Raw genomic sequence first — 24,839 nt, forward strand, 5'->3', positions numbered from 1 at the left:
GTACTTCGCTCGGCATTTTCCCTCTAGCTGCTCGTGATACAACTCAAAAGAGATGATTACCTTTTCTGATTACCCAATTATAGTTTTTAAAGCCTCCCCACTTCCACACATATTGTACCCCTCATTCACTCTAATCTTACGCAACACCCCTCATACCTGTCTCGTGTGCCATGGCCTCATTCCTAGTCTGTTTAAACTGACGTTCCCGTCCCTGAACACCTGTTGGCGTTTTGAACTTGTTCAATCTAACTCCTCCCCTGTATGTCCCCCGGTCAGCCATAATACTACAAGACCCATAATTCACCTCGATTGATAAACGTAACACTACGATCTCTGTCAACTAGACTACCCCGCCCACCCTTATGAAGTTAATACCTATGCCGTTATACTGAACTTATATAGAAGTACTTCCCATAAAATATATATATCATTGATCGTTCTCAAAATTGTAGACAATATGTTAAAGAAAAACGTGTACAATATACATGATTGCTTATGTGTCCGCCACAATGTCCGTACACCTCAAAGTTGTAATGACTCCCTCCTGGGAGGAGAAGTGGTTAAGCATGCGATCATCCAATTTCATCAATGTTTTCTTTCGTAACAATGTTCCGTGGGTGCCACCTCAGATAAGGGCTGAAATGAGTTCATCAAAGAATAGAAAAGTCAGGTGCACTCCGGTTTACTCATTCTTGTCAATTTCAATTGAATCTGTGCGTGCGTTCTGGATTCGTGGTCAACCCTTTTGCCACATGATTTCATCAAACAACAGCAAGTTCTGGGAGCGAAACTCTGCTCCCCCACCAGAAGCACTGCTTGAAAATAACTTTTGCAATAAATGTACCACAATGAAGTTGCGTTGTATGACTTTTATTTAACTTGATTGCAAAGTTCTAGTAGTTTTACTCCATTTCTTTATGTCGCATTGGGAAGCCATATTCATGTGTATAGAATTCTAAGACAGTAGACGTGTCCAACCGGACCGGCTTTATAAATAAATAAATAAATACATAATGGAAACTGTGGTGATGAGAGGTGCGAGGTTCTATATTTCCTTTGACATGAGTCATTTTGTTGGCGTTTTTTTTCTGTGTTTCTCTGAGCCACTGCTATCGTTTGTGCACATGCTATTTTTGCCTTAATGTTGGTACTATGCCCATTAAAAGTATAATGCACTGGTCAAAAGGAGTCACAAAACAACATAGATATTTTACAAGCTCTAGAAGTAGGTCTGACATTCTCTAAAAACTTTCAAACCTGTGATGTAATCAGTAGGTTTTTCAAAAATCTTATTCCTTTGATTGTGTATATATTGTTGTCTGAGAATGTAATGTGTCAGGATTTTTCCTGAGCAAGAACTGTTTCAGGAGACCTCTATTGTACATCACATCCCATTTCTAAATCAGTCTGGAAAAAGAGTCTATGAAATAGATTAAACTCAATGCACATTTCAAAATAACATTTGTAACTTTAAAACATAGGTTTAAGAGGTGAGTGATTTATCTTTCATCTAATTATTCAATCAGTGTTTGGATAACATTGATTATTTTAGTCTATTTATAGTATTTCAGGTTCAAGAGTGTTACATAAAATGTTTAAATCCAAGGTCCACAGAAGGCAAGGCTTCTGCACACTGAGTCCCTCACTCAGAGTTTATTTAGGGATGGGAATGTAATAAATGTGCATGCAGTGGTTTCCCCATATTCAATTTGTGTTTAGATAAAGGCTGGGGCATAACAAAGGCCCTGCACCTTGTAAGGTGCAGCCTCTCCCTCGTTAAATGGGATCTCCCTCAGCCCGGGGCACATGAATACCTGTGCAATACATGGTTCTCTCAGGGGCCCCTAACTGTCTTCTACATGCCAGACCTATAATTTTGCTTTTCTCTACTGGATACACGTGATATTATTGCATAAGAGATGCTGTTTTCCACATTTAAAGGTGCACAATTGCACCAGATTTTATGGTATAAATGTTGGATCTATTTTGCACCTTTAAATTTAGAAAAAGTGGTAGCAATGGGATGTCTGCATTGTATTCTCCATTTAATTCTGAATTTAATGTAATTTTATTATTACTAGTTATGGTAAAGCAATTATAAGAATGGGACCTACAATCTCTCAATGAGGGTTGTGCATTTCTTTTATGGGTTCAATTGGCTGATGTCAGTGACTGAAGCTTCCCCTTCAAATAATTTCTGCTGTTCAGATCAGGCCGTATGACAATGATGTAACACTTGGGAAGAAATATGCAAACTACAATCCCCATTGAGGATGAGATGATTGTGAAGACCTCCACAGCAACCATGTACTTCCCTTTGGTGTTCTGATAGGATGGAAGGAACAGAGTCCAGACGGTTAAGAAGGTCACCATGCTGAACGTGATGAGTTGGGCCTCATTGAAGCTGTCAGGCAACTTTCTTGCTTTAAATGCAACAAGAAAACTGGTGAGGGCCAGAAGCGCCATGTACCCCAGGACACACCAGAATGCTGCGGGAGAGCCTTCATTACATTCAATCACAACCTTTCCCGTCTGAGACTTCATATTCTGTTCAGCATAGGGATGGGATGAGGCCAACCATACTGTGCAGATCAGAGTTTGAATGAGTGTGCAAACAAGGACTATCATGGTTGGTATCTTTGGGCCAAGTCCACTTCTCAAGGGCGTGTTGGGGTGTGTGGCTTGGAACGCCATCAGTACCAGGACAGTTTTGGCCAGCAAGCATGAAATGCACATGACAAAGAGGATGCTGAACGTGACCTGGCGAAGCATGCAGGTGATGTCAGTAGGACGTCCTAGGAAGAGCAACGTGCTTAGAAGGCAGAGTGACAAGCTAATTAGAAGAAGGTAGCTCAGGCCCCGATTGTTTGCCTTGACTATTGGGGTTTCTCGGTGCTTGAAAAAGACAGCAAAGATTGTGAAGACAACCATGGTACTGGATGTGGCCACAGAAAGCAAGATGAAACCCAGGGGCTCTTGGATAGAGAGGAACTCCACATATTTCAGGATGCAGCGATCCCGTTTCTCGTTAGACCACTGGTCATCTGGGCACTTCATGCAGTCAGGTGAATCTAGAACAAGAGACAGATATCCATGAGACAAGATCAGACACACAAGATTGATTTATTTGGTTGAAGTGAAAACATTCTACAATTACTCTTCTGTCGTGTTACAGCTACATTTCTGTTAATATCTGATTCTGATGATATGAATGAGGTGACAAGGTATGGAAAACTGTCAACATCTTTTACATAAGTGGTATTTGTGCACATCTGGCTTTCCCTATGGGTAGCTTGTGAGCTACTGTCAGCTCTTCATCTACCTATACATAGTTCTTTGTGTGTGTAGCTCTACCCACTAAAGTAGAATACAGACTGGATCATTTTTAAGTGGATTAATCTTTCTATCGGAACAGAGAATCATTTTATTAACTGGTCAAAATGTTAATAATAACGAATATTGATTTTAAAGATTATTTAATGTATGCAACGGTTTTAATTAATCATGCATAATAAAAAATTACTTACTTACTAAAGTAGAATATTCTGCGTTTTTGAACTAATATATGCAGGCCAGAACTGAAAAGTGTGCATTAAAGATTATGTTTGAAGAAAAATGATTGAATTTCCTAAAAATATTTAAAGCTAATATTTGAGTGACACATGATGTGACATTGAAGTCTTACTGCTCATATTATTACCTTGGTGCCTGGGACATTGCAGCTATGATTGGTATTCATTACCCATGTAGAGGCCTTTCAAATTGATAAAGCCCATTTTGCATTATTATTGGCAATCACTGCTGACAATCTTACATGGGCAGACCACCAGTACGTATATTGTGCAGATGGATGCAGGTGGGGCCCCCTGGCACTGATTTTGTTGGAACCGACATTTATTTTTCCTCAACAGATTTTGACACAGAGCACGAGAGAGAAAAGCATGACAGGGGGTAATAAGGAGAAGGGGAAAGATGGAAAAACAGTGACAAAGTGGTAAAGAAGGGATAAAAAAAAGAAACTACAATGGTAATATAAGGGTGCAGGGAATGTCTGGAGATGGGTTAAAAGGAAATTAGGTGGAATCAAGACTACACAGCTTTAGTATTCGGCACCCCAACCTTTGATAGCACCAGCCAAGGGCTTCTGAGCAAAACCTTGGGTACCACACTTATTTGTTTAAAAATTAAGCACTGGTGGTGTATAAGAATTGTATGTGTTCATAATTTTGTGCTCCATTAACAGTATGCAAAAAGCATTTTTACACTTGATTTCACATATAGATACTTACTTCGTTACTGTTACAAATGAAAAAATGTTTCTATGATGAATAAAAGTGTGTTTTCTGATGTATATTAATTAGGCCCCAGTTTCAATGCAAACATCATCTTTTCCAAGACTGAAGTCACCCCTATCACTCATGTTTCTCCCCTTCTGACCACTGTCTCTCCTCAACAATTCCACAGTCCAGCCAATACTCTAAAATGTTCCCAAGGTCTTTCCACTTGTTCACTGTGCATAGTCATTCTTATAACATATAAGAGTTCATATGTCTGGTTATCATCTAGCATCTCCAGATGACATTAACATAAAGAGTGCTAAATATCCATTCATGTATTTGGTTATTGTATTGTATTGTATTGTATGTGGGTATTTGTAAAGCGCAACCTGTCGCTCCGGAAGGGGCATCCTGGTGCTGTGCATGTATATTAGTGGGTAGAGCTCTAGATTGCCGCCATTATAAAGCTGTCGGATAGCTGGTAGATCCATGTTTTAAGATGTTTCCTGAAGATGCTCTCCTTGTCAGTCAGTCTAAGATCTATAGGCATGATGTTCCACGCCCTTGATGCTAGGACCGTGAATGTTTTGCCTCCCTTGGTTTTATATTTGTACCTCGGGATCCTGGTTAGGTTACCTCCCGAGGACCTCAAGCAACGTGATGGATCATAGCGAACAAAACGCTTAACGAGGTACTTTGGACCTATGTTGTTTAAAGCTCTGAGAGCAGTCAATAAGAGCTTATATAGAATCCTCTTGTGAAGGGGCAGCCAATGTAGGGTTTGTAGTGACGCAGAAGCAGAGGATTTTCTTGGCAGTTTGAGAACTAATCTTGCAGCAGCATGTTGTACGCTCTGCAATTTTCCCAATGTGGACCTTTTCACTCCAGCCATCAGACCATTGCAATAATCTAGCCGTGATAGTATTAACGCTACCACGACTGATTTTCTGGACGCAATGGGCAGAAAGTCGAAAAACTTCTTGAGTGACTTGATTAGGCCAAAGCAGCAACCTGCTGTAATCCTGACGTGCTCATCAAAGGATAGAGCCGAGTCAAATTGGACTCCCAGATTTCGTGCAGAGTCCACTGAACTAGGCGGGGCCGGTGAGTCATTAGGCCACCAATCCTTGGGACAGAATAGATGATCCTTGCCTAGCGGGAGGATTTCGGTTTTATTACTGTTGCATTTCAAGTGGTTATTACTCATCCACTGAAAAACCTCCTTCAGGCATGTCTGAAGCTTCTGTTCTGCATCTATATCATTTTTGTCAATCGAGACGACGAGTTGTGTGTCGTCGGCGTATGACGTGACTAGGATCCCATGGGATTCTATCACAGCTATTAGGGGGGCCATATAGATGTTGAAGAGTAATGGACTCAAAATGGACCCCTGAGGGACGCCAGATGAAATAGTTTTTTTGCTGGATAGGTAAGGGCCCAGGGATACAGTTTGAGACCTATTAGTCAGGAAAGATTTTATCCATGCCAAAGCTGTATCTGTCACACCAATATCTCTCATCCTATTAATCAGGATGTTGTGGGAGATGGTGTTGAACGCTGCCGTGAGGTCTAACAGGATGAGGACAGCTTTCCTTCCCTCATCCTTTAGGAACTTGATGGAGTCTGTAAGTTCAATGAGGGCAGTTTCGGTCGAATGTCTGGGACGGAAACCTGACTGTTGGGGATGTAGTATATTATGCCCATCGACAAAGTCTTTCAACTCACAGTAAACCCTCTGTTCCGTAATTTTTCCCAATACTGGAAGGAGCGATATTGGGCGCATGTTCGATAAATCCGTAGTCGATTTATTAAGCTTTTTCATCAACGGCTTGACAACAGCCTTTTTCCATTCTAGAGGGACTTCTCCTGAATCTAAGGACGCATTTACAATCGCGTTGATGTTAGGATTAACAACATCAATTAAATGATGCAATATTCGAGGGGGACAAGAGTCAGTCGGAGCTCCTGATTTACAGGCCAGAATCGCTTTTCGGGTCTTTTGCAGGGAGACTGGTTGAAAACCACTCAAGGTATGTTGGTTATTTACTCCCCGCATTAGGGGCTCTAAGATCGAGGAGGCTGGAGATGGGAGAAATTCCTTCTGGATGAGTGCGATCTTTTCCTCAAAAAAGTCAGCAATTTGATTGCACAAAGTTGCAGAGGGGGGATTTCAGGCTGGAGAACCTTGGGATGAGTAAAAGATTTTACAATGGAAAAAACCATACTTTGTTTCTGTTGAGCATCATTAATGGCCTTAATATAGTAATCTTTCTTAGCGGATTTAATGCTGGCCAGATATAATTTCCTCTGTTGTACGTAGAGGATTTTAGCTGAGTCATCATATGTTTTCCTCCATTTTCTTTCTTTTTTTTTACAGAGCAAATGGCTCTCTGCTAAGGCCTGTGAGTACCAAGGGGCACTTAATTTCCTCCTTGTGGTCTTATCATGACAACCTTTAGGCGGGGTATTTTCCGCAATAATTTGATCCATCCAAGCATGGAAGTTAAGGGAGTCCGTAGACGCGTCCCCCGACAACTTAGGTGCTCTCGTCAATAAAGGGGAGTCAGGCTTAATACTGTCAATCACCTTTCTCCAATTTATATCAGTAATGGGTTGTTGTCTTATTTTTGATGATTTAGCTTGCTCAGACTGACGGACTTCAAAGGGGATGAAACTATGGTCAGTCCAGATTTGTGGGATGGGGGCAGAGGTGGTCAAAGCGTCAAGGTTGGAACAGATACCATCCAACGTATGTCCAGCTAAATGGGTAGGTGAGGTCACTAATTGCTTTAGTCCAAAGATATCCAGGGTCTGCTGGAAACAGGTAGCATGAGCATCATTAGGAGATTCCAATTGAAGATTCATGTCTCCCATAAGGGTGAAATGAGGGTAACGTAGCAAAAGCTGCCCTAGAGTATCCCCCAAAGAATCAAGAAAAAGGGTAGCAATGCCGGGAGGGCGATATATCAAGCCACCAGAAAAAGAGGTAGAGGCATTCAGGCTAATCGAAAAACCAATGCTCTCGATTCCTTTATGGAGGCTAAGGTCAAAGGTGTGACACTTAAAAGATTTTTTTATGATAAGTGCCACTCCCCCTCCTCGGCCGATTAATCTATCCCGCCTGAAAATTGTAAAATCAGGCGGGAGGGCGGTGACGAGATCGGGATTAGAGGAGTCGTTAAGCCACGTTTCCGTTACAAAAAGGAAGTAAAGATCTGAGTCTATAATTGAGTCGTGGATATCCTGACTGTGGCAGCACAATGAGCGAGCGTTTATCAAACCTCCCTTATAATTAGAGCATCTGGATTGCAATGAGATGGTATTTGTAGGCACATCGGAGTGTGACCAAGAAGATGTCCATTTACAGTTAAGACATGAAAAAGGACCCCAAAGTTGGACAGTAGGAGAGCAACCCTCACATGCACTGACTATTTTGGGCCGGTAGGCTAGCAATTCCTTACTGTCATACCTGAGAGAGGGGGAGATTTGTGCAGCATGTCCTGCGCTTGGCGCGGTCTTTGCGCAGACTGGCGCAGACGGGCTTGCCTTTGGCGCGCCTTTGGCGCGCCCGCTGCGCCCGCCCGCTGCGCGGTCTGGCGGGTCTTACGTTTATATCCATGGTTGGGTGGGTGGGAGGAGGGTGGGAGGGGCGATGATCTATCCCGCCAGCCTTCCCTACCCAAGATGGCGCCTGAAGTTGCTGAATGAAGTTACCAGCGCCTGGTAACGGCGGCGCTGTGAAATGCGGTACAAATCGGCCTCGGGCGAAGTAATCTCGCACCAAGGTGGGGACACAAATTTAAAAGCTCACCATTAAAATATGTTACAGTTTTTAAAAAGATTGCTATTATTTCAATCAATAACAACCTCGAAGTCAGCAAAGTAATGAGAGCACAAGAGAGCACAAGATTCCTCCGGCTTCCGCCTCAGAGGAGAAAAACATACATATACCTCGGGGGGGAAAAACGCCTCGCCCTTAAATATCCTGGGAGGGCGGGAGGGGCGATGATCTATCCCGCCAGCCTTCCCTACCCAAGATGGCGCCTGAAGTTGCTGAATGAAGTTACCAGCGCCTGGTAACGGCGGTGCTGTGAAATGCGGTACAAATCGGCCTCGGGCGAAGTAATCATGCACCAAGGTGGGGACACGAATTTAAAAGCTCACCATTAAAATATGTTACAGTTTTTAAAAAGATTGCTATTATTTCAATCAATAACAACCTCGAAGTCAGCAAATTAATGAGAGCACAAGAGAGCACAAGATTCCTCCGGCTTCCGCCTCAGAGGAGAAAAACATCAGGTGTTAATGAAATATGATGTTTATTTGCTTTATATGTGCTCTGATTTGCTGATAAAATGCTACATGCTGGATTCTGTAATTTCATAGCCAAAAATAATTTTTAAAAACCATTGATTTTTTGGGATGAGCCAGGCGACGTTCTTTATCTACTAGGGATGCTGGCCATTACTCTCATGATTTTTGCTGTCCACTTGTAATTTATAATAATTTCTGGTCTCTGTATTTTCTGTATAACTCTGCATTGAGATCCTTCATGGAATTGACTCTGTACTGCTTTACTTTAGAATTTTGTAATAAAATCCTTTAACTTTTCATTGATCTACAACTCAGATATTGAATGGGCCCATTCAAGTAATATCATTTGTTAAATTGTTGGCATCTATCAGATTTTGATGTTTAGGAAGTGACTTAACATGGGGGGCAAATTGCCGTAGGTTTAGGTGGAGGGGGTAGAGCTTTTGCCATGAACAAGATGTCCAGCTTCAAAACAGCTCTGTGTCTGCCACCTATTTTGCCTTCTTGCGAGGGGTTATTGATTTACAATAATGACCACATTCAAGAAGTAACTGACAGAGATGGCCTCCACTGTTTACCCGCATTTGTCACATGCAGTTCTAAGCTACTGTGGCACAGGTTGCAGCCTAGTAAGAAGGAGGAGAAAATGTGATCACAAGCTCCTGCACACCGGCCCGCAGACCTCGAACACCTCCTGCTCAGAGGGTGGCCCCGTTGGCTTTGCCCCTCCTGCTGGAGATAACTTACCCTCCTACTTCAATATCCGCTGGTTATATGATAGATGCTTGCATGGCTAAACCATGTGTACCTTTACAACACTGTCCTAACAATGAAAGTGTCTGAACAACACATTCCTTTACCACATAATGTTGTGGTAAAGGCATGACTGGTAAAGGGAGATGCATGGTAAAGTTCACACCCGAAACCTCCCCATTACACTAATAACTACCGTGACCCCCATGAGTGACCCACCCCCAACCTCTGAAAACTACTCCCCCTCCCACCCCCTACCCCCCCCCCCCCCCGAGCCCTAAAAACTACCCGACCTCCCCAGGCCTAAAAAGTATCCCAAGCCCTAACAAATACCTCCAAGCCCTAAAAACTAACCCAACCACCTGACCCCTAAAAACTTTCCCTACCACCCTCCTGAGTCCTAAACACATCCCTGACCCCCCACCAAGCACTAAAAAGTACTCTTAACTCTGTAAGCCCTATAAACTTCCCTGACCCGCCACTGAGCCCTATAACAACACCAACCCCAACCCCCAGCCCTAAAACCTACCCTCAAACCTTGAAAACTACACCCCCAAAACTGGGCCACAACCCCACTTACCTCACCACATCCTCTCCCGATTCTTCCTGTGCCCGCCCATTACAGCATCTAGACCGCACACTGCTTTAACAACATATGCGTGGTTAAGACATATGCGTGGTGAAGGCAAGCATGGTTGCGCTTGCGTAGAAATGGCACACGTGGCTTAGCCCGCATGGTAAGGGCCATTTCCCCTATCTGCTTCAGGGATGCCGGATGCCGAAATAGAAATCACGCAAACAACTCCTTTTTTCTGAGACAGTTGCCACTGGCAATAAAGGTCTCCTGTCTGTGCCTACTTCACCAACGATGTCAGTGTTTACATTTGACTTTTCTGATGGCAGAATAGAAAGGTCTGAAGATTAGCATAGATTCAGTGGAAGCATCGATCTCCTTACCAATCAAGAAATTAAAAGTATCAAAACAGAACCCGCTGAATTCAGATTGCAAATAGACAATGAGGAACAACGCCTTATGGCCTTGGAATGCAGGTATGCTACTATGCCAGATTGGGGTGATACATTTTGTAATCTGCGGTGGAAGGTCACAGAATTTGCAGATAGAAAGAGGAGGAATATATTGGGATCTTAGGGCTCCCAGAATTAGACGGGGGAGTGAATTTGATTACCTTTCTATCAGAGCTTCTATCATCGATCCTGAGGCTGAAATTCCAATCGCCACTTGAATTTCAAAGGGCACATTAACTATTGAAATTGAGCATATGGTACAGCTTACTTGAATCTGCCACTATGATCCTTATGGTAGATGGGACGACACACAAATTCACTTATCCTGAAGAACTTGAGCCATTTCTCTTGGATCGGCTCTCTACAGTTTTTGCTCTCAGGGACTAATAAAGGAGATTGGCCACTCCCGTAGCAATTTCTCTCGGATTTGGATGACACCCACATGGATATAAATTCCCACAGGACGGAGCACCACCACATAGGGATGTTACTGCTAATCCACCATCCCTGTTAGTAACTGACCCCAATTTACCTCCTACCCGAGACACCCAGGACAAGACAGATGGGGAGATGTGGTCACCCAATGCCTGCAGGACAAATCCAGATACCTGCTTAAGCCATGAGCCTTCTGTTTCTTCACCATGCAGGTTCCCCCTGGTTCGTGCCATGCTCCAATATGACTTTAATATCTTTCAACAATATCAAAATGCAATTTTATCTTGTCCTTACTTAAACAGTCGAACTCCCACCTTAGGAGTTACTCACACCTGTATCAAGTGCTAGATGCAGAATTACAAATTTCTTCAAGTCTACACACTCGATACTTATTTGGCTGCAGTGGTTACATCTTGGACGGAATACAGGACCCATACGAGCTTTGAATATCACCAGCCATAGCCCCCACAGCCCAGAAAACCCAATATCTACCAATAGAACCCCTTCTGTTTGGTATTTTAACATCAATGCACTCTTCTCTTAAGTAAAGCAAAAGAACATTCTAACCTTTTTGCCCCTCATAAACCTGACATTGTCCTCCTGCAGGTAAGACACCTCTCCAATACGATATCCGCCAAGCTTCAAAGGGTCAAAGGGACTGGGGGCAGAAGGGACACTGCTCCACATATGATCATAAACATTCAGAGAGCACCAGTACCCCGCACACCTCATGGAGCAAGAAAGAGTGTCCATACTCTTTTATAAGTCCCTGAGAGAGAAAACCCTACAGACATGATCCGATACAGAAGGGAGATATATCTTTGTCAAATTCTCCATTCAAGGTCATGTTATTGTTCTAGGCTGTATATCCACCCACAATATACAGAAAGGAGTCTATCTGCCCCTTAATAGCAGACGAGGCATGATGTTCTAAAAATCCGAACTCTTAACAGGTGATGTCTGGAACACCACCTTAGACCCGGTACTGGACAGATCCGGGAGTTGCAATAACAAGTACAGACTGGACCTCAAGAACTTTATGTCAGACCATGGTCTGGCTGAGCCATGGCGCCTGCTCCATCCCACAGATAGAGATTATACATTGTTCTCCTGTCCTTACAGCAATGAGAAACATATTGATTTCTTCCTTAACACCTATACTCTTTTAGGGAAAGTCTTTAATATACCATCGAAACCCCAGGCCTGTCAGATGACACATGAACATTGACCCTATTCGATCTCCAGCTCACCATCTCACACTCTAGAATCTGGCAAATGCCTTCTTTGCAGTAACGGCAGCCTGGGACAAAATGACTCTATGGTCACAGTTCCTAGATTTTCTGGAGCTAAACGTGGGATCTGTAACATCGCCACAGAGTCTATGGACAGCTCAAAAAAATATACTAGGAGACTGAGAATAAGAGATACAACATCATGGAGTCAAGAGCTCTGTAATTTCAAGGACAAACCAGAAAAATAAATATGTCCCCTACAGCATTAGATGATCAGCTTCACCTTCTTCCGAAGAGAAAATATAATCTCAACGTCATGTACTCCACAATGGTGGAAAGAGCCCTAGTCCACATTAACAAGTGCCATTATGAGATGGGTGAGTATGCGGTCTGCGACCATGTTCAAACTATACACAGTGACAAGCTGAGGTGGCCTACTCTTTCCCAGTATGAAATAATAATATGGGTCACCAGTTGTTACATCTCGCATACCATTTTCAAAAAGAGTTAGAAACTCCAGACAGGGTGATCATAGAAGACCAGATCCAGAATGAGGGCGTAGGCTTTCAAGTCCTGTATAAACAACTTTGAGGTGGTTCTAAAGACCCCAACAATCCAATGTGTTATGTTATGGTATGTTTCTTGCAAGTGTAGAAGTCGACCCACAAAGCAATAAAAAGATGGATTTCTACATGCCACTGCCCCGCTTTGGCACAATGAAGCCTTTTTTGGAACATGTGGATGACCAGGAGCATCCACCCCATAGACCATGTCTTTAAGGCAGATGCAATGAAATCATTTGGCTACTTACAGGATGAATACAAACTCCTGCATACCCAGTTCTGGAGATAAAAACAACTCATCAGATTTCTCAGGAGTAGCCTCGGGGGGCGCCGATCAGATCAACCTGAATACTCTTCGGTACATAACTAACAAAATGGGGCAAAGTTTGGTCAGAAATTCTGCTGGCTCTCAGCAGATACCTGAGGGAAGCACATATGAAATTGTCTTACTTCAAATGACTGCATGACTGGCACTGGTCACTCCATAAACTATAGAGGGCACACCGTCCTCATATTTCTGGTGCTGTGGTCAGATGTGAAGAAACATGTTAGAAGGGGGCATGGGTCCTGTCCCAGACTATAATCTTTCTGGACCGCTGTTTGATCCTCTTTAACGCTGGTGGTGCTGTCACGCGTTCTAACCTTCAAGGACCTTGAGGCCTTGCATAACTTTGATAATATTGAAAATCTGACCAGACACAGGAAGAGATAGTTACCATCAACTTTGGCAATGATGAAACTGTGCATCCTGCAGAAATGGAAATCAACCACTAAGCCAATCATGGCAGAATGAATGGATGAGACCAGGCCATTTGCTTCCTATGAAAGGATGCTCTATAAACTTAATGACCAAATGCTGACCTTTGAGGCCATCTGGACTCTTTTTCTTGACTCCTTGTCAACCTCACATGGGCCCTGAAAAACATCAATATGGTCTGATCTCTGATGTACCTTTCAATACAGACTTTACATTAATTCCTAGAGTTTAGGGCACCTATGTTTAGTGGACAATCCTGAGCATATTAGGAAGTAGTCCTATATATTTTTTAGGATTGCTGGGAGTAGGGATGTTCTTTCTGTAGCAAGAGCTGAGGCTGTCATTCAAGGTGTGCAGACAGATGCATGTTAATTTGTTACTGTACCCTATACCGCTCTTTGAAGTTTTTTCCCTTCCTATGTTGAACACTATAAACCTAAGTGATACCTATGTGAATACCTATAACTATACCTATGTGAAATACCTATACCTATACCTATACCTATATGATACCTATACCTATGTGAAAACCTATGTGATAGTTCGAGCTGCATTGCAAAGCATAATTGCAAGAGGTCTTGCAAGACCTATATCTATGATTTGTCCAGGATTTGTTCTGATGCAAAGCCAAATAAAAATATTCAAATGCTGACAGTGAGGTTAAATACTACCTCCACTCCAGTAAATGTGGAAACTTTAAGATTGAGGTAAGTTTTGGGGTGTCTAAAATGTTGGGATGTTGTTTTTCTCTCACAGTTCTGGTGCCCCCCCGCACCACCATCAGGGAAGACACCTAATAGGGGAACGTCTTTGGTGCCAGATCAAGCCTCCCCCGCAAACTCGGCCCCACACGACCAAAGCACGGTTCCAGCAATCTACACCAGGCAGAAGGTATGCTTTCTGAGACACACCTACAGCTGACTCCCATGGACTCTGACGTGAGCCAGACTTTAAACCTTGAAAATACAGTGAAGCAAGGGGCAGCGGAGGCTCCAGCAGGATCTAGTGGTAAGGTGGGTATGTCTTCAACAGAATGAAGATGATCTACCCACAGCTGGGAGTTCTGAGGTATACCATGTGCCTGGTCCTATTGTTTAGGCGGATGTTCTAAGTGGAGAACCTGCTGTCAACTGGGGGCCTGGAGAAGAAGGCGGAGATACATTTTTCGCCTTGTCAGACATTTCAGACTGACGCGACTCAAATAGTCAGGGCCATTTATCGGACTCTAGCAACTTGAATGGGGGGCAAGATGAAATTCCGGTCAATATTGCCACAGTTAAGAAGGGGAGGAATCCTTGTGATAGAGGCAGTAAAAATGAAAACAAACCGGAGGTCTTCTCTGGGACTCCTCCATCACCTCAGCATTAAAAGGAAACATGGCAGCAGCCAGTAATACTGCAGGAGCATCTGAACCCATCTCCCTGGAGTCTATATACCAAAGTATCATGGCCCACAGAGAAAAAACACACACTGAGAGTCAGAGAGTTTGGACAGCTTGTAGGAAGATGCAGGGACCCATTCATAAGATCTCCACGACCTGCTCTGAGTTTGTGGAAAGAATAAATGAGGAGGAAGGCCGAGTGAACATGCTGGAAAATGAAACCTCAACTCATAGAGACATGACAGTGACAATGGACAATCAAATGTCAGACACCCGATGGAAGCCGGAGGACTTCGAAAATAGAATGAGACGGAATACCTTGAGGGTCTTGGGCATTCCAGAGGGGGATGAGGGGGGTGATACCTTACAATTTACTGTCGATCTTCTCAAAGGGGCTCTTCCTGAGTTAGGAAATTGGGACTAGGCTCAAGAAATACAGCGTGGACAGGTTCCTCTTTAAGCAGAAGAATCCTTCACAGTCAGCAGGGAGCAAACCTTGTGTTATTCTGATCTACATAGGTAATTTCCTCCTTTGTCAAGCAATTTATAATCTAGCCCATCCGCACCGGCAGCGTTCTTTTAATGAGCATACGTTCTTTGTCAGGTCTGATAACTGCCTTTCAATAGTAGAACGTCCCTGGTGATTTCACCAGCTGATCCAATCTTATCAAAATAAGGGAGCTCAGGTCTTTTTATTGAATCCTGTCAAACTGAATGAATGAAGCAACATTTATTGAGCGCATGGTTACTCTGGGGCATCCCAGCACCAAGACAGTAGCAGAGAGGAACGGCACAGCATACTTAAGGGAAGATCCAGGTCTTCAATGATTTCCGGAAGGCTAAATGGCTAGTTTCCCTTAGTAGGCAGAGGGGAAGAGTATTCCACATCTTAGCAGCGTTGTAGGCAAATAGGCGGCTGCCACTTCTGGCCCTCTTAATCTTGGGAACAGTCGCCAGATGTAAATCATCAGAGCGCTGCCGTCTATTTAGCACATAAGGATGGACCATGGAGTGGTTGATCGGGATTCCATTTCCGGTTAGTGTCTTATGGTCAATGCACATGGCTTTAAAGCTGACTCTCTCCAAAACAGGTAGCCAGTAGAGTGACTTTAAGGCGGGTTTTGCGGATTGTTGGTTCGAGATCCCAATAGGCATCCTTGCAGCACAGTTTTGCGCCATTTGGAGCTTTATAGGGTTGAGACCAGAGCTCTGAAGTAAAGGGCATTCCCGTAGTCCAGGCGGGAAAGAATAAGTGCCTGTCCCATAAGGCTTTTTGCACGAAAAGGGAGAAGAGGGAGCACTTTATGGAGCATCCTTAGGATGCTGAAACAAGCAGCCGCCACCTTCCGTGCTTGGACCATGAAGCTAAGATCCTGGTCCAGTCAAAAGCCTAGACTCTTCATATGGGTCTTAGGGACCGGAACGAGGCCCATACAGTCTGGCCAAAGAGCATCTACCCTGAAGAGGGATGGGTTACCAAGGAGCATCAACTCGGTCTTGTCACAATTTAGCTTTAGGTATGATTTATGCATCCATTCGAATATCTCTTCTAGGCAGAGACCAGAGGCTTTTTCAGCGTGGTTTAGTGTTAATACCAGTTGGGTGAAGTTAGCGTAAGTCAGTATATGAACCCCAAATGGCAGCACAATCTCTGCAAGTGGATTCATGTAGACATTAAAAAGAGATGGACTCAAGGACGACCCCTGTGGGACTCCACATTGGAGAGGCAGAGGATTTGAGGAGACATGACCCTCAAAGACCTGGAAGGATCTCCCGTCCCGAAATGATTGCAACCATGTTAGCGCTACCCCAGTCACCCCCAAACCTCTGGGTCGATGGATCAGAATTTGCTAGTTGACCATCTGAAAGGCAGCGCTAAGGTACAAGACAATGAATGCTTTTGATCCTCCAGCATCGAGAATCTTTTTAGGCACGAGCAAAAGGCCGTTTGAGAGGGATGAATGAGATTGTGGGTGTCAAGAAATGTCGAGAGTTCTGCATTAACATATTTCTCAGCTAATCTACTAATTCCTGGGAGGAGAGAGATGGGGTGAAAGTTACCCAGTATATCCGGATCAAGACTGGGCTTCTTCAGGAGAGGCTTTACCATTGCTCTTTTCCTTAGGGGTGGGACCACTCCCGAGGAGAGAGATGCATTGATAAGGTCAAGAATGACTGTGGAGAATATTTTGGACACTTGACGCAATATATTGGGTGGAGCTGGATCTGTAGGCGACCCGCTCTTTACAAGTCCCGAGATGGTACGATGGTAGGCAGGGAATCACAGTCCATCAACTTAAAGTAATTTGGAGGGAAGACCCTCAATTTTTCTCATCAGAAATTCCAGCTAAAGAGTTTCTACAATCTCTTGATTAAACTCTGTGTATGCTGCGAGGGATTATCAATGGTGCTGCTCTTTTTCTAGCCATATTTTTGTTTCCTTTTTTCTTTTTTGCCTGTTCTGGGCATTATTTATAGAATTGTGATTGGAGTGGGAATGCGGTAGGGGTCCCACTCCATCACCGGGACTGGAATCTCTAGCCGTTTGTGATGGGTGGTGTGGGCAGAGTGGGGTGGGGGGGGAAGGCAGGCAAAGGTGTTGGGGGAGGGAAGAAGGAGGGGGTAAGCAGTTGTTGATTGTTTTTTATCTAATATATATGATGAAGATCTTATTCATTTAAAGGAGGAATTAAATGATTCATATGGTTTTTATGGTTAATTACAACCTAGAGTCTCCTATAAAGAGCTCTGGTATTAAGAATTTTAAATACAAGGATGGTGGGTAAAATCTGTATTTGCTCATGAAACATATGTGGCCTAAATTATAAAAAAGGGAGCATGTTGGCTAAGAGCCTCCGATTCATTCAGATTGATTTAATGTGCCTTCAGTAGACCCACATACCCTGGAGTAAGCGATGGTGGTTGAGGGACTTAGGCTTCGATATGTTAGCATGCACTCGGCAGAGGACAACAATTAGAGGGGTAACAATTCTACCAAGACATTGCATGGGAATTTGTAACCAAAGTAAGGAAGACAAGCTGGGATGCAGGGCTATTGTAGAATATAAATTAGCAGCGAATAACACCTCAATCTCGATCTGCTCTATTTATGGATCTAATTTAGATAATCCCGATATATTGAATTACTTCAGTGTCGAACTTGCCTTGTGGCCACATCCTCTGATCCTCTGTGGCGACTAAACTATCCACTTAGACAGCAATTTTAATTTAAATGCTGATCTACCATAGCAGGGTAGGAAAGTAAGGGTCTCTCTAATGAGAGAACATGGTTTGGCTGATAGCTGGTGCAAGCATAGATCAGCGGATCCAGGATTCACCTTTTATTCGGCCCCTCATGATAAACTAGTCCGGCTGGACTACTTTTTTTGTCTCTAACCAATTGGTCGAAATAGTTAAAATCAAGAGTTATCAGAGGATCATCTCAGATCATAATTCCGTAGTAGATGAATTTCCATTGATTGGTGTTACTAGAGCTCAGAGGCCTTGGACCTTTGAAAGGAAACTTCTGCATAATGAATCATATTATGATCATAGTGGTTTGTGGAATTCTTTGATATTATTAGAGGCAGAACCTCTGAAACCATAGTCTGGGATACTTTCAAAGCAGGGATTCAAAGGGAGACCCTGAGCTTTTCCATTTCCCACAAAATCACAAAGAAGGAGGGACTGGGAGCAGAAGGAAATAGAGGTCCGACCCCGTGCTCCCAAGACTAAAGATATAATCACTGGAGGGTGACTGTTTCTACAGAGAAACAGACGCAGGCCGATTTGGTCACTAAAAGGACTAGTAGAGGAGACTATCTCATAAACTTAGATGAAAGAGATTATTAAGGTGGGGGAATTCCTCCTCTTAGAAGAAGTGCCCTCACACACCCATGCAGATATTATGCTTTATCATCGGGCATTTGCTCCTCATGGGGGATGGCGCTGCAGTCCCCCATGGGCTCTGCACGAAGGCTCTTTATTGGAGTTCTTATTAGGAGAAATACCGCAGTGGTGAGTGTGGGTGTATGCGCGGGGTAAAAAAGAGTGAGTGAATTTTAAAGTACTGCACTGATACCCAAAAAATACTTTATTCTGGGGTCCATGTAGTATAGTTAAAAATCAGTGACAAGAGAAGGCCTTTTGATCCAATTTATCAGAGGGGTAAGTATTTTCCTTCTGCTTAGTCAACGTGAGGGTGATAGTGAAAGATGGGTCGGTTAGGTCGACATGTTTCCCGCCTAGAGGAGGTCCCTAATGGATCCAATGGCACTTCATCAGGACCGTGCAAGTAGTGAGAAAAGTGTAAAAATAGGGATCTGAGACGGCGACAGTCAGTAACCCCTATGGTACACACAATCAGATGTATTCGGGGTGTCAATGCACCCAAAAGAGGAACGCCCATTTGTATTTTTTAAATCCAACCTAAAAAAAGGAGAGAGAAGATTGAAAGTGCCACTAATCTTTTAAACATGGTGGCCATCGCACTTATTAGTATCAAACTCTAAAAGTGCAAATGACTCATATACTGCATGCGCATCAGTGTTGGGGTCAGCAAGGCATGCTGTCACATTCATAACTTAAGTACCGGAGACCCGGCTCAAGCAGTGTTCACACACACTGCACACTGGTGCTCTTAATATTAACATTTACTGCAATTTTTTGGTGTCTCAACAAACATAGTGTGCGTAGGAAAGACAGCATGCTAGGGTTCGCGTCCTTGGGAATGAGCACAAAGGCATCTGTCTGTGATAGTGGAAAAATATATTTGGTGTGGGAGCCATGATTTGTGCTGCTACCATTAAAAACACTTGTCGTGCAGATTACTATGAGAAGAAGTTACTCCAGTGTGAATAATTACGTTCAATACCTTTATGTCACACACAAAAACATAAAAACACACAGACATACGCCATATACATCCTACCACAACGATTGGAAGTGGCTGGCCTCATCGGCGTGGAGCGCGGAATAGAAAGGGCTACCTATGAGTGAGATGGTAGACATAAACATTTGGCATTTATTTGAAAACATACCTCTCTCGTTGTGGTTGCATTGTGGAAAATACTCACTAAGCCTCTCCTGGAACGCAGAGTAATACCTGACCTCTGCTGCTCGAATGTCGGTAAGAGGCGGAAAATGCTGCTTCCTTATTTAAGCAAACCCGCATGAGAACTCGAAGAGCCGAGTTGCGCAGAGGCATAGAGCCTTACCTCACGTAGCGTGACTTCCACATTGTGCTGCCCATATAGGAAGTAGTATTGCCTAATTGGTGGGGCTGTGTTGTGGAAACCAAACAAATCTCGGTATTAAAGCAAAACGCCAGTGTGACGTTCATGTGAAAGATAGAAAAAGACAGAAAAAGAGCACAATAGAAACAATCCCGCCAGGAGTTCTGGTAGAAGGAAACGGGTAATTATTACCGTACAAGTAAGAGAAAGAGTGTAATAAGTGTCCGTGACCATCTTGACCATAATGCTAATAGATCCGCGATTGGCTTGTGCTCATCATTAACACAGCAAAACGCCTCTCAGACGCCCTACTTATACCAAATACTGTGGCAGAAAACGCCACAGTGATCTAAGCAGATACAGCCAAAAGGCTGGTTAGAAATAAACAGTTGTGTTTGCGGTGGATGAGACACAGTAGAACATTTAATCTGTTGACATATGTCACAACATAAAACATATTTTCTAGTTTTGTGGTATAAAACTTGCAACTAATATCTTTGCTGTAAGAGTGAATTGTTGGCAGCCACACTGGCATGTGGCAAAGCTATTCCCTCGTGTGCGGCTACAATTAAATCATGTCTGCGGTCCAAGGAAAATAGATGCAATCTTTAGTAGCCTTCTCAGCAACCAAAATATAATTGACTAGCAGCCCGTCCCGACGTTGTCCAGGTATGAATTGCTGCCGGCCAGTAGTATATTGTTTTGTAGGATTTTGTTTTGATAGCATTTCTTATCTGTGACAGGCCTGTGAAACGCTCCGATTCACAGAGCACTGCTGATGCACTTAAGAGTGCGTGTTCAGTAGTGTGTGAACTCGAGTTTTCCTACTTTATTTTTCCTTGCAATATTATATAGCGCGAACTCGACAACATGGCATGAGCACAATTTACATTACACAAGAAAACATTCATTTGTGGTAGGCACAGGGAGACAAAGCGATTTGCCTGGAATCACAGGATGTTGAGCTGATGCCGAGATTCGAACATAGCTCCCCAGCTCTAAAGTTCGCAATTCTAGAACTTGTGGCGGGAGGTGTGTCTAAAAGTGTATGTCGGTGCTGGCCATCAACAATAGAGACCTAAGCATTTTTCAAATCGGTGGTGAAAAAAAAATATTAGTATGTTGCTGGAGATGTGGGCCGCCGTGCCACCAATGTACTTACCGGGTGAGGGTAAACACCCATTATTCCGCAACTTTCTTTCCGCATACCATCACTCCGCATACTTTCATTACGAAAGTACCATGACTCCCCAATGCCATTATAACGCATGGCATTACATTTTATATGCTTTTACCACGCATACATTTACAACGAAATACGTTGTAAATGCATGAATGGTAAATGCATGTTTTTTTTTATGTTTGGATAAGGTAAGTATGGGTATAGGGGTATATGTTTTGGGCTACTGAGGTATATGTTTTGGGGTGTTTGGGTATTTTAAGGGTTCAGATATAGTTTTGGGTTATGGGGTACAGGGGTAGTTTTAGGGTTTAGGGATAGGTAGGGGTTTTGGGGTACAGGGGTATTTTTAAGGTTCAGGGCTAGGTTTGGGTTTTGGGGTATAGGGGTATTTTTAGGGTTCACTGGTAGGTTTGGGTTTTGGGGTACAGGGGTATTTTAAGGGTTCAGGGCTAGGTTTGGGTTTCTGGGTACAGGGGTATTTTTAGGGTTCAGGGCTAGGTTTGGGTTTGGGGTACAGGGGTATTTTAGAGTTCAGGGGTAGGTTTATGTTTTAGGGTACAGGGTTATTTTTATGGTTCAGGGCTAGGTTTGGGTTTTGGGGTACAGGTGTATTTTTAGGGTTCAGGGGTAGGTTTGGGTTTTGGGGTACAGGGGTATTTTAAGGGTGCAGGGCTAGGTTTGGGTTTTGGGGTACAGGGGTATTTTATTGTTCAGGGGTAGGTTTGGGTTTTGGGGTACAGGGGTATTTTTAGGGTTCAGGGCTAGGTTCTGGTTTTGGGGTACAGGGGTATTTTTAGGGTTCAGGGGTAGGTTTGGGTTTTGAGGTACAGGGGTATTTATAGGGTTCAGGGCTAGGTTTGGGTGTTAGGGTACAGGGGTATTTTATGGTTTAGGGATAGGTTTGGGTTTTGGGGTACAGGGTATATTTATAGGGTTAAGATGGGTTAGTGTTTAAGGGTGTTGGGGTATTTTAAGGAGTAACGGTGGGTTATGATTATGGGGTGCAGGGGTCTTTAAAGAGAACAGGGTGGACACCCGGAGCTGGAATGTACAGAACCTGGGAAGAAAAAACAATTAAATATTGGGCACAACGCTCGCTTTTTTTCCCGTAATCCCGTGCCCCACACACGCCCACGCCCCCAGCACATGCCCACAGCACACAATATGAGACATGGCATGAAGGGTGGAACGTACCACACGCCCCCAGCGTTTGTCACACCCCCAGCACACGCCAACAGCACAACGCAGACACGCCCACTAGGGACTACTTTGCCGGCACGGTTCTTTTACCTTTTAAATGTATATGGTGGGCGTCTGCATAGCCTATGTCCTTCTGCTGCAACTGCCCTTTCCAACGCTGTATTGGGTGTTGTGATTGGTGCTGCGGTTCTTGAGATTACCGCCTCAAAGGTTTGGGCTCTCTCTTTATTATATTAGTATAGATGATATGAATCTTAGAGTGAGCTATCACTGCTATTTTAGCTGTGGCAACTGCATATTTGGCAGCTTCATCATCCATAGAATTCCCTACAGTGTATGCTCAAACACATGTATGGACCGGTATATGCATAACATGAGTCCGTGGCAACCTTTCCTTAGGATCAGCCACTTTAACCCAATGCAAATCATGCTTGATTGGGCTACTCTTGGAATCTCTGCAATCAATGTGTTTCCAAAAATTTAAATTATCATTAAAAGATTGTACGCATTAATACAAATCACACACAATAAGCGCGGGGAATTTCAAATCCGCATTTTCACGTGCAAGACGTAAAGCCTTCAACTCAGCAAATTGCGCAGTGCAGGCGCCAAGAGACTGTGTGCGAGTAATATGCGGGTGAAAAAGTCCGTAGGAGATATCACCAAGAATGTTGGTTCATGCTGCAGAATATTGCTGCTTAGAACCTATAGCCAGTTGTGCAGATCCACCATTATAAATGACGGACCTATATTGGTCAAAAGGCAGAATTGAAGAACGCAATGAATAAACATGTTAGTATTCTCAAAACTCTTGGGTTTGTAAAGCTAGGTCAAAGACGAAGTCTACATTCATGGCTCTAAAGGATGTAGCTCATTGCATTCAATGAGGATGGTGTGCTTTGGAATTTGGAACACTGGCGTTCGTTGCTGCCTCCATGGCGGAACACAGGTGAAACAACTATAATTTGTTTACTTTGAGCAAGTGGTTGTTCCTTCAAAATGGGTATCTTTACAGTAGTCTGATTTTTTTCAGTGGAAGCAAAATGCATTTCAACAGGTGAATACAAATGCACATGAAATGGGAACTGTTTGACCTTCATTAAAGGTGACATATGTAAATCCACCCGCTAAAATACTGAGGATTATTGTAGTGTTTACGCATGTATGTAACTGTGCAATTCAAGCAAATCAGACTGGAAAGATCTGAGAGTTGCAGTGTGTTCCGACATCCAGCATGAACCGAAGCAGAAAAATCTGGGCAGATTAAGTCATAAAGTGGCTTAATACATTGTGCATAATCAGGTATGTTTGTCCTTCGAAAATTCAAGAATCATAGCAGAGACTGCAATTTTTTAAGTGTGTTCAGAGACTGTAACTGTACACACTTTTCCAGGAAATGAGAGGGCAAGCCTTATTGGTAAGTTCATATTCTAAGAAAAGGGCACTAAGAAAAGTGATATAAGACTTTTTGAAGTTAAATTTGTAATCAAGTTCAGTGAATTGCAAAAAAATAAAATCCACTCTCGCCAAATGGGGGTTCAATTATTCGTCCATCAAGGAGATATCATCTACGTAGCACAAAGTGTCTTGTCAATATCGGATCACTGACATAATATTGATTACAAAAAAATCTCCATACACAAATATCAACACATAAATATCGATGTCAAATCAAATCAAATCAAATAAGCTTTATTCGGTTTTTGTTTGAAACCATAAAAGCAGCAAAGAAATACAAAACATGTATAAATGACTCGACAAATCATTAGCAAGATAAAAAGAAAAACCAACTATTAAAAACAAAGTAAAATTAGTTTGTCCATTCAGCTATATAAAAAGGTGCATGCAAGCATCAGGAAAAGGGGTAGTGTGTTGGTAGCGCTGGGTACATGACATCCCCTTTTACCAAGAATTGTGGTTCCATGTCGTTTGCCTTAGGGACGGATGGGGTCGGGGGCCGGGGTAAAAATCGTACAAGTCCCAGATGCGAATGGGGCCATCTCCCTCTTTAGGTTGGGAGGATCGCAAATAGGGGACAGTGTTCGAAGTCTTGAATTTAATTAGAACAAGGTCGCCCGGGATGTCTTTGGGTGACGTACCAAGCCACCCCACCCTCCTAACTCTCAAGATGCCGCCATCTAGAGCAGGTGGCAAAGGTCTGTGTTGTTGAAGCCAGGAGATGGTTTTATTTAACAAGTCCTGGTGAGTTTCAAATTTACCCTGATTAGGTGCAGGGACCCCAGAAAGAACAGACACGTAAGGGGCAGCTTCTGGCGGTAAATTGATCCAATTCTTGCTTTTATGTACAAGCCTAGGAGCTCTGTGGGGTACAGGTATGGGGTTAGAAATAATGTTCCGTCCTCTTGAATTAGGTAGAGAGATAAGGGGTTCAGGAGTTCGAGCTGTCGTAAGTGTCGTAGATTTGGAATTGTCAATGTTACTGAGAAGAGTTGGGTCAATGGGTGTGGCTGTTGTTTCCGTTGA

The 24,839-nt window shown here is 43.3% G+C and overlaps 1 protein-coding gene across 1 annotated transcript in view; it reads right to left on the reverse strand.

Moving 5' to 3' along the window:
* Window positions 1-857: 857 nt before the first annotated feature.
* Window positions 858-24,839, reverse strand: part of LOC144797846 (vomeronasal type-2 receptor 26-like) — a 34,723-nt gene continuing 10,741 nt past the window's right edge. The window contains exon 3 of the mRNA XM_078668654.1: window positions 858-3,071. Within this exon, the coding sequence (XP_078524780.1) occupies window positions 2,152-3,057 (906 nt within the window). The 5' untranslated portion in view covers window positions 3,058-3,071 and the 3' untranslated portion in view covers window positions 858-2,151. The remainder of the gene's footprint in view (window positions 3,072-24,839) is intronic.

Source organism: Lissotriton helveticus, chromosome 12 (genome assembly GCF_964261635.1).
Source record: "Lissotriton helveticus chromosome 12, aLisHel1.1, whole genome shotgun sequence".
NCBI lineage: Eukaryota > Metazoa > Chordata > Amphibia > Caudata > Salamandridae > Lissotriton > Lissotriton helveticus.